A 20,413-nucleotide genomic window follows, 5' to 3' on the forward strand; every position below is an offset into this window, starting at 1 on the left:
AAAACCACTGGTGAATGGTTTACTGACCATGGTATTACTGTGCTCAATTGGCCTGCCAACTCTCCTGACCTGAACCCCATAGAGAATCTGTGGGATATTGTGAAGAGAAAGTTGAGAGACACAAGACCCAACACTCTGGATGAGCTTAAGGCCGCTATCGAAGCATCCTGGGCCTCCATAACACCTCAGCAGTGCCACAGGCTGATTGCCTCCATGCCACGCCGCATTGAAGCAGTCATTTCTGCAAAAGGATTCCCGACCAAGTATTGAGTGCATAACTGAACATAATTATTTGAAGGTTGACTTTTTCTGTATTAAAAACACTTTTCTTTTATTGGTCGGATGAAATATGCTAATTTTTTGAGATAGGAATTTTGGGTTTTCATGAACTGTATGCCAAAATCATCAGTATTAAAACAATAAAAGACATGAAATATTTCAGTTGGTGTGCAATGAATCTAAAATATATGAAAGTTTAATTTTTATCATTACATTATGGAAAATAATGAACTTTATCACAATATGCTAATTTTTTGAGAAGGACCTGTATATATATATATATATATATATATATATACAGTGTATCACAAAAGTGAGTACACCCCTCACACTTCTGCAAATATTTTATTATATCTTTTCATGGGACAACACTATAGAAATAAAACTTGGATATAACTTAACATAGTCAGTGTACAGCTTGTATAGCAGTGTAGATTTACTGTCTTCTGAAAATAACTCAACACACAGCCATTAATGTCTAAATGGCTGGCAACATAAGTGAGTACACCCCACAGTGAACATGTCCAAATTGTGCTGTATACACTGTATATACCGTGAGTGGACAATGTTTTTATATTTTGTAAAATTCAATATTAAAATGGCCTCGAATAAGGTGCAGAGAAAGCTTAGTGGTGAGAAAATGAACAAATCTATTACACATGTTGTTGTATAATTACTCCTGCCAGTAGCTGTCACTGTGTATCAGACAGAGGGGACAGTGAGTGAGAAAGAAGAACGAAGTCCGCTGATTAAAGTATTCTTTCTTTCGTGCAATTAAACCAACAAAATACAACACTATTGAAATAAAGAAGGAAATAATAGAGAAATATAAGAGTTGTTGTTTCTGGTAGATACATTTTATAAAAAAAGAATGAAATGTATTATGGTGTATGGTACAGCATGTGCTGTACTAAGATGTGTGTTTTTTATGTACAGTACTACTGTGTATTTATTATTGTTTATTACAGTATTATCTATTCTATAATTTAAGATTAAGGGAAAATATAGTGGTATTTATAACAAAAAAAGACCATTTAAGACATTAAAAAGGTTAGGTAAGGGACGGTTTGGGAGGTCTGGCACGGATTAATTTTTTTTACATGATTTCTTATGGGAAAAATAGGTTTAACTAACGAATATTTTGACTTAAGAACAGCCCTTCGGAACCATTTAAATTCGTTAAGTCAAGGGTCCACTGTGTGTCATTTTCCCTTTCGTTTCTGAAATAAGAGTGTCCTGTGACTTTTGATTCACCCTGTACTATATTGCAATATTGTCTTCTATTAAAATTAGGGCTGTCAAACGATTAAAAATTTTAATCGCGATTAATCTCAGAATTTCATATAGTTAATCGCGATTAATCGCATTAAATAAAATCTGAAAGAAAACAAGGTTTTTTAAGTGAAATGTGAAAAGTGGACGTTTCTACACGAAGTGAGTGTGTTTTGACCCTTTTGGGGCTTCCATAGTTCATGGACTAGCGTGCTTGACTCCGGTATTCAGTGCCGTAACAGATTAAGTTAATAAAGTGTTTTGCTCCCGACAACTTGTGAATATACCGTGTATTTATTTCTTTATTATGCAAGTGCATCCCTACGACGCTCAGTTATATTATTTTAACAAACCGCAAATGAACAACGGTGGCAAGTCCGACATTAAAACGTTGGTTCTACCAGTCAAGTCTCAACATGAACTAGAATTTGCACTATTTTTTTAAATCGCGTTAAATTGAGATTGCGTTAATGCGTTATTATCGCGTTAACTTCGACAGCCCTAATTAAAATACGTAAATAACTATGAATACATGAAGTACATAACCTAAATATAACTTAAATATAAATTATGGGTAGATTTTGTAGGCTATTCCTCAGTTATGCTTTCCTCTTTTAAGTCTTGTTAGGCTTTTTCCATGGATCTATGTCCTTCAAAATGTGTACATTCACCAATGAAAACTGCCTGTGTACTACATTCTACAGACAGTCTAACGTTCTGATAAAACTTAAAGGCTCCTACAATTCAAATGCTTTTTTGTTGTAAAATAAATCTTACACAGTGGAGTTCGTCAGTAAAAAAAAAAGTCATGAAAATGTTTTTTGCATGCGTACTTATTTTTAATTAAACTGTCAGCTAAAATGCAGATATCATTTTATTTATGTATAATATTGCCTCTCTGTGTGAGTAAGTGAAAAGGGTGAGTGTATTATGCCCTGTGATAGATCTATCTTTCAGTTAGTGTTTTTTTGGTGGAGCTGGACCTACCTTATAATAATGTTAATGAATTAATTAATATTAGTCCCTTTTTATGTGCTTAGTACAAATGAACACAGTCTTAATGTAACGTTTATTATAATGGAATGTACATTTCATGTTCATGTCTAATCAACTCCGTAGTAGTGAGTTTATTCAACAGTTCTGATGACTGTCACTTCCTGTGTGTAGCAGTAGAGGGCAGTGTTGTTTTTCCTTAAACTGTCAGTATCCATGCTCAGATTAGTGGCAATAGGTGTAAGAAATAAAAATGGTAAATGGTTTCTGTTGTTTATTATTATTACTATTATTATTATTTTATGCTTAAGAAATGTAAGAAGCGCACTATTGTCTGTTTAGAATTTGTTTATAATTAGTTGTGGCCAACAACATAGACTTGAGACAGTGGCATTGAATGCACTAACCTAATTAGAAAACTAAAAATGTTGCTTCGAAGTAAAGGTGAACATTAGAACAAAAACTTTTAAATCTTTAGTTTGCTTAACTTGGGGAGATTTTTTAAACAGATATGATACAATATCACTTGCATCTTGTATGTTTATGGGGGTGTGTGAGTGTGCACATATGTGTATGCAGTAGTGCACTTTAGCTGATGTATAGCCCTGGGCAGCTGGTCAGCAGTTGTGTCTGCCTCTGTGCACAGCGTTGTCTCTTGCTGTCACAGCTAAACGTGTGTGTTATTGTCTGAGGGGGAGGAATAAGTGAGTGGTTTATTGTGCTGAACAGTGGGAGGTGTGTATGGTTGTCATTGCTAAATAGAGGACCAGTGTGTGTGTACTAAACGGTTCATTGTTGCACTATGGAGTGTGTAAATTAAGGCAGATGGGAACATTTCAGCCACCTAAGGGCTCCCACTGTGTGTGTGTGTGTGTGAGTGTGTGAGAGAGAGAGAGAGATAGTGTGAGTGAGAGAACAAGAGAGTAAGAGGTAGAGAGATATATATGGATATTTGGAAGGGAAGTGTTCAGTGTGGGCCCTGGTTGGCTGTTTAACTTAGTTGTAAGTTTTGACACAAGTTACTGAAAACATAAACAAAATCTCTTGCTGTCTTTAAAAAGAGACCTTGCCTGAAATACCCATGACAAATATAGCCACCCGCAATATTTGCATGAAATTGTTCTCACACAAGCACACATAATTATGTGCATGCACAGTCACACTCACACGCCCCCTTCCCCTTAAGTTGCTCTTTGACCCCTGTGTCTAAGTAAGTGAGCAAAAGAGAAGGCAAGTAATTGACAAGGTACTCTTTCAGACTGTAATAGCTATTTAATCAAAACGGATAATAGACTGGCCATGCCTACTCTACACACTCACTGCACTCTTGTTAACACATGCTGTGTTAATTTTCTATTCAGAACAAGTATTTTAGTAATGGTATTGCCAGAGTGAATACAGTGCTCTTGTGTTCCCAACAATTTTGTTTTTAGTGATTTTAGTTATAAAAAGTAAAATTATGATGAATATACAAATAAAAACTAAAAAAGATTATATATATACACAATATACAGTGTATCACAAAAGTGAGTACACCCCTCACACTTCTGCAAATATTTTATTATATCTTTTCATGGGACAACACTATAGAAATAAAACTTGGATATAACTTAACATAGTCAGTGTACAGCTTGTATAGCAGTGTAGATTTACTGTCTTCTGAAAATAACTCAACACACAGCCATTAATGTCTAAATGGCTGGCAACATAAGTGAGTACACCCCACAGTGAACATGTCCAAATTGTGCCCAAAGTGTCAATATTTTGTGTGACCACCATTATTATCTAGCACTGCCTTAACCCTCCTGGGCATGGAATTCACCAGAGCTGCACAGGTTGCTACTGGAATCCTCTTCCACTCCTCCATGATGACATCAATATAACTTAACATAGTCAGTGTACAGCTTGTATAGCAGTGTAGATTTACTGTCTTCTGAAAATGGCCAGTGGCCAGTATGAGAGAATTGTACCCAAAACACCAAATTTAACAGCCCTGCTCCCCATTTACACCTGGGACCTTGACACATGACACCAGGGAGGGACAACGACACATTTGGGCACAATTTGGACATGTTCACTGTGGGGTGTACTCACTTATGTTGCCAGCTATTTAGACATTAATGGCTGTGTGTTGAGTTATTTTCAGAAGACAGTAAATCTACACTGCTATACAAGTTGTACACTGACTACTCTAAGTTATATCCAAGTTTCATGTCTATAGTGTTGTCCCATGAAAAGATATAATGAAATATTTGCAGAAATGTGAGGGGTGTACTTGTGATACACTGTATATATGCAGTATATAGATGAACATGAAATCATTTCAGTCTCAGTTTTTTTATGTACAGTTTGTGAAGGATTTTTGAGGATGATATTTTTAGCTGAAGCGCAGTTTTAAAAAACTATTAACTTTAATCCCTTCCTTTTTTTTTGTTATGCGTAAAGTCATGCACTTAACAATCATGCATGTATTTATTCAGACAGTCAAGTTAAATGCTAAAAAATACTTTTTTGATTGGAAATCACTGCAGGAGCATTTAGTTTTTTAACTGGTATTTATTTAAAAACAACAAGGGAAAACTGACGCTATAGTTGTATTTTATGCCATTTTAAGCCCCATTATTACACCTGTTTTATTTATTTATTGTTTTTTTCAATCATCAAATTATTTCTACATACCTTCGATAAGTTTTATGCTCTAGAAAAAAAGGGCCAGAAGTGTCTGCATGATTACTCTTGTCCTGAACAATACTGAGTCAGATCACATTACCTTCTAAATGCAGCTCCCATAGTCAATTGTTGTGTTCATAAATGACTTGTATAACAAACCTCAGTTAAGTATTGTAATGTCCCTCAAAAAGTGTGGCCATTACAAAGGACTACTGGCAGAGGCATGTTGATTAGGGCATGGTAATTGTTTTTGTAACAAATGTATCATAACAATGCATTGTATCATGTTGCAGTCACCCATGAATTTCATACCGTTACACAATGTTCAGAATTAATGTATTTTAATGTACTTTAACTTTGTGTGTCTTTTTAGGTTTGCAGCCAAGCTTGTAAGCTCAGGTGCCCTCTTGTTGGTTTGTGTGGTCCAGAAAGATGACACTGTTCACCTTACTGTCAACACTGAAAAGACCATATTTGGCTCCATGCTGCTCCATGAACTCCAGATAGCACTTAGCAGCCCCTAAAGATAAACCTCCCACTACACACACATTCAAACAACAATTTGGAAAAACAAAAAGCCAATACTTCTTTGTAAGTTATTTCCCTTATCATTGCTTTTTCGTATTTCTATGCATTTGTTGGAGGAGAGCTTGATTCTTATTTTGCAATAGGTCAGTCCTGGAAAGCCATCTCCCCAATGCCTGAAATAGCGTTTTTTTTTTTTTTTTTTTTTTTTTTTTTTTTTTACAAGGGAATGTATCAATTGTGATTAACTGATTTCAAACCCACTTTCACAGTTTAATCAGTTTATTCCTGACCTGTATGTGCAGTGCCTTTCTTTTACACTCAGTTTAAATGCAAAGTATCCAAACATTTTCTAAGACAAGTGTTCTTATGAAAATAATAAATAAAACATTTTAGTTGTTAGATGAGATAAGAGAACTTTTTGTCTTCTGGTGTTTTGTCTTTATTTTCTAATTTATGTTTTATTTGCAAACTGTGTGTCACCAAATATAAATCATGTCCCATTTAAAACTGATGCATTAGCCAAGGTCCATAATTTTTGTTAAAATACTTACTCTGACAGTGCATACAATGAGGAGTATAAAGTTTAATTAAGATTAAATGTTATCCTTTTTGTTTTAAAAAGGGCACAGGTCAACTTTCAATTTACACACAAAATCTCCACTTAAAAATATACATTGAAAGTATGTATTTGTAAGCATATACGTGCAACAAATATACAATATGGCCAAATGTTTTTGGACACTGATCATTATTTCTTTTTTTTTTTTTAATGTTAAAATAGAGGGAACTAAATGTGATTTCTTCAGCTATAAGAAGAAGAATGCGTTCATATATACATATACATGTGTACAGTACAAGGAAAGTGGTCTACTTGTAGTAGTGGTCCAGACCAACCAACAAAATAAAATATTGTTACATTTTAGTCCTGATTTGCTTAGTGTTCACACTCAGAAATTTTGAATTGAACTAAAACAAAAAAGTATGATGGATGACACAGGTATGATTTTGCAAGCCAGTTGTCAGAACAATGCATCATGCTGGGCTTAATGCACTTACTGGTGGTAAAGGTGGTAAAATAGACAAACAGTCAACACAGCACCTGAAATTCAATGCATATTTAAAATAATTGTTTTTAATGCACTGTGTTCTCTCGTGGCACGTGTAGTGTCGCATCTTGTGACATCATGACATGTTTGGTTTCTTTAGATGCCTTTGGATCATATCATATTGTGTTTAGACTTGAAATAAATACACCAGGATTTGTTTAGAGACAAACTGAGACCCACCTGAGTCAGATAGGAAGTGTTCACAACTACTGTAACGAGCTGCACTAACAGAGCAATCACACCAGGGTTTGTTTAAATCAAACCAAACCTATAAAGCAGGGGTGGGGAACCTCCGGCCCGTGGGCCATATACGGCCCCCCGCTCAATCATTTGTGGCCCGCCATATGTTTCCTAGATTTTATTGTCTGGGCTTCATGCAATTAATGAAACTTTAGACGAGACAACAGACATAACAAATACGAGTTATGTTGCCACATACCGGTTGCGTCATTGCCCCCAGATATTCCACAGCTGGTCAGGACCAAACATTCACAACCGTCACATTGAAATTATGATAAGGTAAGTCTGAGATCATATATAAACACTACATACCTTAATATCAGCATCATGTATTTATAAAGCCTGTATTATTTGGGTGTATGTTGCGTCATTGTAGTCTGGCCCGTGACCAGATATGTAATTAATAATCTGGCCCTCAGTGGGTAAAAGGTTCCCCACCCCTGCTATAAAGTATAAACACTGAGAAGAAATCTGAGAACAATTCTCACAAAACTGTAAGGTGTGTCTTTGGGAATTTGTGCCCATTCAGCCATCTCTATTTCTTGGCATTGATGTTGCCTAATGTTCCATTAAAAACCATTAAAAAAAAACTCAAACTTCACTGTCAGTACTACTGGTGTGTTAATTCCCTAGTGATGGGTTAAGAAAACCACAAATACCCAGCAAGTGCACCACATGACATTTTAAACCATGCTCTATGACTATTAATTAGGTAGTTAAAAGATAAGCCAGCATTCACTATTAAACAGTTGCAGGACAACCAAAAAAATAGTAAGAACAACTCTGAATGGCAGCTTTGCAATAAAGTAGTAAAATGGTATTAATTTAAGGGTCTAAATACTTTTTTTTATTAATGTACACGTTTTTATGTTTACAAATACATTTTCATTTCTGTGAGTACAAAGTGGATATATGAACTGGAAGCATATAAAAAAACAAAAGTTGTTAAATACTTGATTGTGGTTTAATCAGTGTAGTCTGGAGTTTATTGCAGTGGGCAGCAATTATTTTACTCTATTTGGAAGTTCAGCACAGTGATGAATGAAGTAAAAAGGCTGCTTCTTGTCTTGCTCTGGCACAAATACTCCTGTATCTCCAGAAAATGTGTTACTGGGGTGACAGGAGTGCAAGATGACGCTGCGGGCTCTGCGTACACAGCGCTTTTAATAAAAGTCTCCTAATAGCATGGATCCGTTTGCCAGTGATGTGCTGAGCTGTCTGCAATACCCTTTCTTGGATCAGCTGCAGGGGAGCTTCCATACCACACTGTCAGACATCCAGAACAAAAACAAAAAAAAATGTCTCTTTACCAAGAAAAACAATTTATTTCTACTTGAGTTTAAGTAATAAGAATCATAAATGAACATGTGTGGTCAAAACATACATTTAACTTCTTACATCTAATGTAAGCAAATGCCATTTTTGTTCATTACATTTTACACCTTGTGTTTAAAAAATAATTAAAAATTTTTTTTTGTTTAGTTATATGCACCATCTCTCAGTACTGTTCAGATGAAGCTCAAATGGTTATATGTTTAAATATGTTAAAAAGACCTAACTTTTTCACAAGACTGTACAGTGGTGTTAAAACAAATAGCAGTCCAACACCATTAACTTGATAAATCAATGTTTTTAGTAGAAATGCAATTTCTACATAGCAAAAAATTTACTTGAAAGTGTAGTAGAGTATTGAAAACGAAACAAACCCAACAATTAGGACATGCATGCCACTCATTCTGAGTAATCGAAGCTTTGATTGAAAGAGGGTTGTTCAAAATAATAGCAGTGAGGAGTTCAATTGGTGAAGTCATTCATTCTGCAGAAGAACGGGTGTCAATTTTGGCCCTTATTTAATGTAGGAGGGTGGCAAATGTTGCACAGCTTGGTCATAGTGCATTTCCTTCTGAAATACTGGGTAAAATAGGTTGTTTCAGACATTGTTCTGATGAACAGCGTACTTCGATTAAAAAGTTGATTGTAGAGGGAAAAAACATACAGAGAAGTGCAGCAAGTTATAGGCTGCTCAGCTAAAATGATCTAAAAACCTGAAAGATGCAGAAGGAAGCGTGGAACTATTGTTCGAATGGATCAAAGAATAGCCAGAATGGCAAAGGTTTAGCCAGTGATCACCTCCAGAAAGATTAAGGAACATCTGAAGTTACCAGTGAGTACAGAAGATGATTAAGTGAAGCCAATTTACCAGCAAGAACTCCTTGCAAAGTCCCGTTGTTAAGAAAAAGACGTGTCCTGAATGGGTTAAAATTTGCCAAGGAACACATTGACTGGCCCAAAGAGAGATGGCTCAACATTTTGTGGACTGGTGAAAGCAAAATTGTTCTTTTTGGGTCTACTGGCCGTAGACAGTATGTCAGACGACCTCTGAGCACTGAATTCAAGCCAAAGTTCGCTGTGAAGACAGTAAAGCATGGTGGTACAAAATGATGATATGGGGATGTTTTTCATACCATGGTGTTACACCTATTTATCGCATACAAGGGATCATGGATCAGTTTAAATATATCAGAATACTTGAGGAGATCATGTTGCCCCATGTCGAGGAAGAAATGTCCCTAAAATGGGTGTTTCAACATAACAATGACCCAAAACATCTTGGTTACAGACAAACAAGATTGAGGTAATAGAGTGGCCAGCCCAATCCCCTGACTTCAATCCCATAGAGAACTTGTGGACTGACATCTGAAATGCATTTTTTTGAGGCAAAACCCAAAAATGCAGAAGAACTGTGGAATGTAGTCTAATCGTCCTGGGATGGAATACCTGTTCAGAGGTGCCAGAGGTTGGTTGACTCCATGCAACACAGATCTCGGAAACAATTGTTATGCCACTAAATATTAGTTCAGTAATTTAAGGTAAAGTGAAACCTCAAACATTTTCAGTTTATACATACATTTTTTGAGTTTTTAAAGCCTAATATTCATTTTCTTAACTTTCTGTAAAGGATTAACACAAACTGGCTACGTTTTGTTAATGTTTTGATTTAAAATTGAAAGTGTAGTATTTTCAGTACATTTGCATTTATGGAAATAAAAGTTATTAAAATGATTTTGTGCTTTATTCACTTTTTTAAAATCACTTATTTTTTGAACACTGTGGTATATGTTTATTAACAGAAAAATAATTGCTAGTTTGAGATCCATTCTTTGTTAAGATGACAAATTAGCAAGTGACAGTGAAAAAAATAACACTAACCACAGGATGCTGTACTCAGTGTGATGCCTAAAGGTTCTTTTTTGGTTAAAATTCTGTCCTCTTAACGGAACTTACCTTGAATACTTCACTGCTTCATAGTTGCATAATGTTCCTGATTTAGGATCATGGCACACACATCATTGTAAACTGCAGCTGTAACTTGTAATCAAACAGTCTTCCTTTTGACATTTTTATGTGAGTAAGTGCATCTCTCTCGATCATGCCTAAATGAAAGCTGTTAGGATGCCATTGTGCTATTAGGACATGGAACACAAACAGCCATAACAACAATATTTTACACCCTCCCACATACACACACAAAAAAAAAACACTGCATAATGGCTGTGTCCCAGTCTCACTGTGATTGTGGTATTTTGTTTCAGCTTTTTAGTTCTTTTATGTCCAAAACACACACTTTTTACAAATCATCCTTTGTCCTTTAGTGAGCCACATGAGAATACATCAGAATGTATTAATTAATCATTTACAGTTTAGACTGGAAAAGTATGTGTATTTTAACAACTATTAACCTTTTTAGCAGCAGTAATGTTTTCTGTAGATGCTGTTAAAGAAGAATTTAGTGAATGATGGAATTTCTTGCATTTACAGCCCTGTTTATGTCATGCCACTTAGTTTCGAGTCCAGAACACACATTTACTCATGTCTTTTAGATCATGGTGCTGTTGCATCATCTAACTGCTGTTAAGCTTCTGGTTATGGAGCGCTACATTCTCCTGTACAGCGTCTTAATACAATTCTCAATTGATTGTTTCTTCAACAACTGCAAGCTGTCCAGACTCTAAGCGAGCAAAGCAACCCAAACCCACCATATAAATGAGGTTTTGTTTTTGTTGTACATTGCTCTTTTCTCTAAACCTTAGCATTGTGCATTTTTATCAGTACAAATGTACAAATTCTTATATGTCCACAAAACTTAATCCATGCAATCGCACTTAATTTCCATTTCTTTAAAGACAGTGTCTCTTTTAGATTGATAAACAACCAGGTGTAAAGAAATACCTTTGTAGCTTTTCACAATCTTTGCCATTCTTTTAAAATCCCCTACTAGTGAACACATCTAAAGACATAGAAATATACCTGTATATTCATCCATTTTCATCTCTTTCATTTGTACACTTGACGTTTGGAAAAGTCATTAACCCCGGTATTTTGCATACTTTTTCAGACTGAATTGTACTTGAATGTAAATATAATAAAGCATTTAAAACCAATAACAATGACCCAGAAACCACTGTTGAATGTGCTTTACCCTTGAACCCTTAATAAATATATACTTATATAATATATACTTATAATTAATTATATGCAACCAATGAATAAGTTAGTACTTCGACCCAAAGCAGTTATTAGTCATAACATTAATACACCTTAAGCTTGTGTGTTCAAATCTTAGTTCTGCTAGCTGCAGGCTGTTTAACTACAAGGAGTATATTTGCTTTTGCACCTTTTACTTGTGATAGTCTGGATAGTTATTTTTATCTTTAGCATGGAGAACTCAATGTACTCAATCCCAGTGTCTTTTGGTCCATATAAGCCAGCAATTCTACAAAGAGTAAAGTTTAAGCTTCAGTTTAAGTTGCATTTTTTGATGCAGCAGTGATAACACATTTTTCAAAGTACTCCCAAGTCCATGGGCAATATTTATCAAGGTAGCATGACTGTTTCTTATTTAGTGCTGTCTAAGGGCTCAGAGGTCACGCCATATTGACATTATCATGTACTGTTTATGGAGAAAAATTATTTGCAATTTTTCATTTAAAAATGTTTTGAACTGATTGGCAGTTCTCTTTAAATTTGGAAAAAGTGGTCAACCACGACCCATTTTTGCTTAATTTTCATACAATCATGGTACCCTCACCTGTGACCAATTTACCTGCTTGACCTTGAATAGTCTGTAAACTTTACACTGATTTTGCCCTTTCCCAACTTTTTAAGTGTTGCAGGCATTTAAAATAGTTTAAATTTGTTTATATTCACAAAATACAGTCAAGTTGGTTGGCTACAATAATAAAAGTTATTGTACTTTTAGCTCTTGTTGTTTTTACTTTTATGATAATAAAAACTTACAGTTTGGTGTTAATGTTTATTAGTACAAAGTCAAAAGAGATGCATGTATTTATCAAACAAAAGTAGCTGGCACCACCAACCCTTCAAAAAATTGCCATTCCTTCTTTTGTTGCACACACAAAAGGTCTACACCCATTTTAGGCCACAAACTTGTCACTTTTCATTAGCAAATACCCAGCAATTCCTCTAAAAATTAGACTAACACATATATCTTATACATAATTAATACATAATGCATAATTAGCATTCACATTATAATTCTACCTCCCTATTTATAACCTACAATCCTTGTATAAATGTCATGTTAGTCTAGACTCAGACATTAGGCTACAACTCAGGCATACACGATTAACTGCCATATGTATCACTACAACAATTTATGTCGAAGTAGCACTTTAATTAAATTATTAATATATATTCATATAAATGAGTGAGCACTGTTTAGTTTCCTTCTTCTGGCAACTGCCCTTTTCTCAAGCTGTGTTTTTTTCGTTCTCTTCTCTAAAGCCTAATAAATCTTTTCTATTGTTTCTTTAGGGTAGCAGCAACACTTACTCTTTAGTGCTACTCTGGTTAGATGAATTATCCTTTTAAAAAAGAAACAAAAATCTCTAACATTGCCATTGCCTCCGGCCACCCCACTGGGGCTCGATTAAATGCACAACAGTAATGCCAACTCAAAGCCTTAAAAAGCAGCTCATGAATAAATTATGAATGTGCCAAGAGTCTGGCTGCATGAGACAAAAATGCTGTAAATGCAGCTGTAAAATTCACTAATAAGAAAAGGAACACATACACGCAATTATACTTTTTAGGGTCTGCACTGAGTTGGTGTTGAAGTTTAAAAGGAATAAAAGAAAATAGAGAGACAAGTGGAAGACAAGTGGAAGACAAGAATAAAAAGCCAGGAAGACAGAAGAAAGGAGGAATGAAAAATATTTAGACAAATGGAGGAGAGAAAAGACATGGCTAGGCAACAGAATTAATAAAATGAAGGAATAATACAGAGATAAAAAAAAGAAAGAAACAAGGAATGTGAGAAGAGAAGGAAAGTAAGAAATAAAGAAAATGATTCAAATTGTGATACAAGAAGAAGTAAAAGAATGACTGGGTTCTTCTCATTCCTAACAATCAAGACTTTCCACACAATTCAGGAGTGTATCTATGGAAATGTACATCATTCATTTAAAATAGCATTTGTGAAGTCAGGTACTAATGTTAAATGAGACTGACATTCCAGTTTAGCCTAAATGTGTGTATTTTAAAGTCACACTGAGTCCGCAGTGAGTTTATTTTATAATCTCGTAGACTCAGCAGTGTCAAGCAGAAAACCTAAATGAATAACCCAAACATGTAAATTACGGACCTGTTACAATTTTATTAGGCAGATTTTTGAGGGAAATTTAATTATAATTTGAAACAAAATGTTTTAATTACTTTTTAAAAGGTAATGCCATTACTTTCTTAAACAAAATTTGTGTACTTTACTTATATAAGTCTATCCTAGTATTTTTACTCATGTTATTTCAGGAGTATACTTATTTTGTGTGTAAAACTAAATATGCTTGAGTAAACTACACTTGACACATTAAAGTTACAGCTCCACAGTGCACATGTGCATAAAAGTGAAGCAGGAGAACTTTCCAGACACAGGACTTACTCATTGGAAGCAGAACTTTTTGAGTATAGGTAAGTTATTGTTAGCTATGGTTTTATTGCGCACAACTGCATTTCCGTAGGCCATATTTCCTGTCTATAGCAATAATTGGAAGTAACTAAATTAAAATGAATGACATGCTAATGCTAACATTAAGTAGCGTAGCAAGCTAGCTGAGAACACTTGGCTGGGGAATTGGCAAAGTAATTTTATGTATATGGTGGCACCATGGCAATGTGTATGGGGTAGTGGTTTCAATATTTGACAAATGCATCAATAACCAAGCAACTATGTTATTAAACTTTAATAAATAAACAGCTACCTTTTAACAAGACATCTAACAAATGCATTTATGGTCAGATACTCATTACTTTTATTTCAGCATTTAGCCTTAAACAATAATAACAACTAATAAAATAGTTCATCAGTGGAGCTATTTCGAAAAAATGTGGCGCTATAACAGCATTACAATAACCTATATCTTAGTGCCACCCAAGGATCCCAACTGAGACAAAAACACATATTTTTTCCTGTATTTCGTCTGTGAATTTTCATTTGCTCTTGGGCATTTTAAAAAAAAGGCGGGATTTAAAAGAAAGGTGAAATCAGTGCAAAAACATGCAAAGGATAGCGCATGCAGGCTACAAAAGCCAAATCCCGCCATCCCGGGTGCATGTTTTAGGTCCAAAAAAGAGATTACCTATGGTCACCCTATGATATGCCACATGGTCTCAGAAGAACATAGCCTACGCATTTATGATATAAAAACCAAATTTGTTATTTTTATTAACTTGAAATAGTAATTTAATGTGTGTATTTAAAAAATGTAGTTAGTGATTGATGATGCCGTTATTGCGCACATTACGAGCATGTGCCTGATGCACGTGAGCATATACTTTCGTGAGGGCTCATCAAAAAGTCACTGAATTTCCAAAAAAGCTGTTCTCATTTTTAAATATTTTTCTGTTTCTCTAGTCAGAAGAGCTGCTGCTCGGCACTGCTAAAATTCTGATTTTATAAATGTGTCTCTACTATTAAGTCCTTTGACAAAATCCCCATACACTTAACTGAATGTGTGCCGTGATTTTAGCTATATTTACATGTCGCCAAGTTGATGCTATCACCAGACTTTTTAATTCAATTTTTAAAATTTCCCTCTTTGCACACACTCCAATCTCCCTAGCCTATAAACATTACAGACACTAATTGAAAGCTTCAAGCTTGTTTGTCTACAAATGCTGTATGCACCAGCCAGACTCACTATAAGAGTTCTAAGTTGAAAATTAATTGCTCAATGTGTTGAAGAAAACCTTTAACTTAGCCAATGTTAATGTAAGCACCATAATTACTGTTTTGAGACACACTTTTCCTTTATGTGTAAGCACCAAAAATAGATGTTTTTACAATGTATTTAAATCTACATGGCTTTAAATCCATTTTTTAAAAGTTCTTTTCTTTGCAGATTGATGACAAAAAACCAAAACAAATGCAGTATTCCTGTAAGTTTTGCAAATTTGCATGTGAAAAGAAAGAACAGTTACTTAGACATGAAACATGGTGGTTACACAAGAGCATCACCAATCCCATGTCTTAATAAAGAGTGCCTAGGCACATTTAAGTCCTTAATGCACTGAAGGTACTGTCACAGAGTTCACATAGATTCCTGTTGGGATATTGACTGCTATACCTGAAGACAGCCAGCCAGCCAGGTTAAAATGCACTGCACCCTGAGCAATCCAGCACTGGTATCATTCTAGAATGCCAGTGGTAGCTCAGTGGTTAAGGTACTGGACTAGTAAACAAAAGGTTGCCGGTTCAAGCCCTGCCACCACCAAGTTGCCACTGTTGGGTCCCTGAGCAAGGCCCTTAACCCTCAATTGCTCATTGTGTTCAGCTCACCGTGTAAGTCGCTTTGGATAAAAGCGTCTGCTAAATGCTGAAAATGTAAATGTAGAAGGTACCGTCATTATGGAAGGCATTGAAAGCTGCACTCAAGCTATTTGCTTTACTTTTGGACTAATATATACCTTTATTTGGTCTATCCCAAAAGACTGAAGAACACCTTTGACTTTATTTGGAAGGTAACCTGAGCCCAAAACTTTAAAAATACACTTTTTAGTATGTTCAGATAACACATTCCTGATTGGACTGTTCACCATTTTTGCATATTTGCAACTTGAAGCTACAGTATATGATTCGTACAAACTTTTTACAGTAAGTTACAGATTTTGATAGTATTATGTTTCACTTTGAGATAGACTTTTAAGGTCATTTACCATAAATTAGCTTGTTAAGTTTAAGTAATTATTTATTAGGATTTTGGTTACACCTTGGTTACATTCATGACAGGACAGGTAATTACAGGTTACACATGATTCATCAGTTCAAGTCTTTAATATTAAACACAGTCATGGACAATTTTGTATCTCCAATTCAATTCACCTCACTTGCATGTCTTTGGACTGTGGGAGGAAACCGGAGCTCCCGGACAAAACCCAAGCAGACACAGGGAGAACATACAAACTCCAAACAGAAAGGAACCTCCATCCAGGAATCAAACCCAGGACCTTCTTGCTGTGAGGAGACATTGCTACCCACTGAGCCGCCGCTGTTAAGTTTGAGTAAAAACTTGATTTAATGATGTCATTTTTTTTTCCTCAGATGTCAAGTCATCTTCTGGGATGTCAAGTTAGGGAAATTTTGAAAAACCTTGGAATTTGCTTTTTGAGGTTATGTAGCTGGGTTGCATATGAAAACATTAACAACTGCATTTCAAAGCACTTAGTGGAAACTTTAAGCTTGATTAAATACATCAAACTCCCAACTCTTGTCCTGGCAAACATACCCATTTAAAGGATGAGAATCCAGTAAGGGCATCCTTTACCCATATTGTTCCATTTTTTGCAGAGAGGTCAAATGAAGTTATTTTTTGTTTTGTCCACTGAAAATAACATAACAACCCCTTTTTAAAGATTTTTTGAAATAAAAATGGAATGACAAAATATATAAAACCTAGGCATGCAGTTTGCCTTTACCAACATTTGTGAAAGAATGCCTCATTTTAAAGAGCTCACTGAATTTGAGTGTGGTACTGTAATAGGATGCCACTCACAGCAACAGCAACTCGGCCATGAAGTAACAGAACATGTAAAGTAGCACAGTCATCAAGTTCCAGTCCTCCTTTGCCATTAACATCAGCACAAACATTTGTCAGCTTTATGTCATGGATTTTCATGGCAAGCGTCAAATGGAATGGGTTAAAGTATGTCTCCACTGGACTGGAATAGTGGAAACATGTTCTGTGGTGTAGTGAATCACAGTTCTAAGTTTGGTAAAAGCCAGGAGAACATTACCTTACATACTGCATACTGTATACTGTAAAGTTTGGTGGAAGAGGGACAATGCGGGTTGTTTTTCAGGGGTTGACCTATGCTCCTCAGTTCCAGGCAAGGGACGTCCTAATACTTTAGCATACCAAGACATTTTTTGATTATTGTATGCTTCTAACTGTGTCAGAACAGTTTGGGGATGGCCCTTTTATGTTCCACCATCACTGTACCCCAATGCACAAACAAGGTCCATCAAAACCTTGGGGGTAAGAACTTGACTGGCCTACCCTAACCCATTGAATACCTTTGGGATGAACTAGATTAGAGATTGTGAGACAGGCATCAGTGTCTCACCTCACAAATGCTCTTCTGGATAAATAGGCAAAAATGCCACAGACACACACCAAAATCTTGTTGAAAGCCTTTCTCAGTTTTAGTGGCTTTAATTATTCCAGAATAAAACCAGCTGTGCCTTAAGGACTAATAGAAAATCTGTGGATAGACTTGAAGAGAGCACTGCATTGTCGATCACCATTAAATTTCAATGAAATTCAACAATTCTGCAATGAAGAATGGGTAAATATTTCCCAATCTGAGTGTGCAAAGATGGTATTAATATAACCAGACTGAGTTTTGTAATTAACACAAATTATTCCAATCCTGTTATTGTGATTTTAATTTTTTATACATTTACAAAATAATTTCCTTTATTTCAAATTTCATTACTTGAATATTCTAAGGTAAAATGTGTAAATAAAGCTGAAGAATTATATTTTTGATTTTAGGCAAGACCAAAAATGTCTAAACACAGTCTAGTTTAAGGATTAAATGGAGGTGTCTGTATTTTAAATTCAAAGAACAAAAACAAAAGAAAGGGAGCAAGGAAGAAAAAGAAACAGCGTGCATGTGTAAATGGCTTTGCTAATCACCCTGAATGCGAAGCTCTGATTTATGGCGGCTGTTGAATGCGGTTCATGATTAGATGGGTCGAGACTAAGTGCATTCTGTGGCGTCTTTGTGTGATGGCAGGGGAAATAGGCGCTTTATTTATCGCCCTTTTTGCAGGGCTAAAAAGTCCTTTCCAAATTGAAAAATAGTGCGAGTTTACTCTACTGATTAGAGCCCAGGGCAACCAATAATTTTGAAAGAGATACCTAATTGTGGCAGGATAAATGTTTTTTGTGGCGGGGATGATGGTTTTTGGTTGACAGCCATAAACCACGCAAGCGTCTGGGCTAGCAGCCAACACACCCACACTCACAACAACAAACACCACACACACACCCACACTCACAACAACAAACACCACACACACACACACACACAACAACAAACACCACACACACACCCACACTCACAACAACAAACACCACACACACACACACACACACACACACACACACACACACACACACACACACACACACACACACACACACACACACACACACACACACACACACACACACACACACACACACACACACACACACACACACACACACACACACACACACACACACACACACGGGCGGCACGGTGGCTAAGTGGGTAGCACTTTCGCCTCACAGCAAGAAGGTCCTGGGTTCGATCCCCAGGTGGGGCGGTCCGGGTCCTTTCTGTGTGGAGTTTGCATGTTCTCCCCGTGTCTGCGTGGGATTCCCCCGAGTGCTCCGGTTTCCTCCCACAGTCCAAAGACATGCAAGTGAGGTGAATTGGAGATACAAAATTGTCCATGACTGTGTTCAATATAACCTTGAGAAGTGATTAACCTTGTGTAACGAGTAACTACCGTGTGTCTGTCATGAATGTAACCAAAGAGTGTAAAACATGACGTTAAAATCCAAATAAACAAACACACACACACACACACACTATGTTGATGTTTTGACCATACTGAGAATGTGAGTAGGACACATAGCCTACAACAATTTTACCTAGCTGATGTAAATTTTAGATAAATGCAACACAGTGAAAGTTTTAGTAATTAATTTTGTTGGATTTCATATGAAAATTTCAAAAGGCTGAAAAATGTGCTCTTACCCCACCCCTCACTCCAAAGTGCTAATGTGTGCCTACTTAGATTTGACACAAGATTACTCAGCCAGACAAGAGGATTATTTAATAAAATATATCATTGTGGTTCACAGTCATTTAAAAGGACAAATTATTTTTTAGTTAAGGTTAAATTAGTTTGGTTAAAGTAGTTTAATAAATTCCCATACTGCAAGCTAGACATGGCTAAACATGCTAACTAAGCTGCTCACTTAGTTATAGCAAGTTGACTGATTTTGTGGTGATTCGTTATCATAATGGTATCGATATAGTGGCATGTGATATTCATATAGGGCTAAGCTATGACATTTTATGTCTATATATTATAATATTTTAAAATTTTAGTGGTTTAAATGCGGTTATGTGTGTTGCTAGGCCTTTAATTGGCACTTTAAAATGGTTCCAATGGCTTCATCGTCTTTTACTTTTTACACATGCACTGATTTTAGCATGTTTAAGATGTAATTTATTGTAAGATGTATAGTTCTTTAATAAAATGAGCAAAGACAGGATGGAGAGACACTTCGTGTGCTGCTGGATTTGCTATCGGTAAAGCATGGCAGTCTCAACTCTCTGAAAATGGTGTTGCAGCAGCGGCTCGGCAGGGTGATGACTCATCTGGGAACAGCGCCTTGAGAAGGGCAAGCGGCTGAGGGTGTTGCTGGCGGATCTGCTTACTCTGATCCAGCAAGCATACCTCCAATTGTCTTCCAAAGTTCAGCAAGATCACGTGATGAGTTAGAGCATCTGTCACTGTCGAAGATGATGTGTTGGCAGTTCAAGCAGCATAGACACAGAGCACGAGAATGCGGAGCCCTCAATACGGAGTTCACAGTTGGGCAGCTGGAAGGCAGTGAGGTCTGTGGTTGTAGTGTGCAGTTGCGGGCCAGCAGCGCCAGAGTGTTTGGGAAAGTTCCTGGTGTGATGTGCTAATTATTGCTGTTAGCGTTTTGGAGTGGACCGCCAAGATGGTGTGGCCCTTTGAG

At 36.1% G+C, this 20,413-nt stretch overlaps 1 protein-coding gene across 2 annotated transcripts in view; it reads left to right on the plus strand.

Annotated features, from left to right (window-relative positions):
- The window catches only part of ap3b1a (adaptor related protein complex 3 subunit beta 1a), an 81,805-nt gene extending 75,682 nt beyond the window's left edge, over positions 1–6,123 (plus strand). Inside the window, exon 27 of one of the 2 annotated variants that reach the window (XM_063011085.1) lies at positions 5,588–6,123. In XM_063011085.1, coding sequence (XP_062867155.1) covers positions 5,588–5,738 — 151 coding nt within the window. In that variant the 3' untranslated portion in view covers positions 5,739–6,123. The remainder of the gene's footprint in view (positions 1–5,587) is intronic. The other variant, XM_063011084.1, reaches the window with a different exon arrangement.
- The last annotated feature ends 14,290 nt before the right edge of the window (positions 6,124–20,413 follow it).

The sequence above is a fragment of the Trichomycterus rosablanca genome, chromosome 16, assembly GCF_030014385.1.
Source record: "Trichomycterus rosablanca isolate fTriRos1 chromosome 16, fTriRos1.hap1, whole genome shotgun sequence".
Lineage (NCBI taxonomy): Eukaryota > Metazoa > Chordata > Actinopteri > Siluriformes > Trichomycteridae > Trichomycterus > Trichomycterus rosablanca.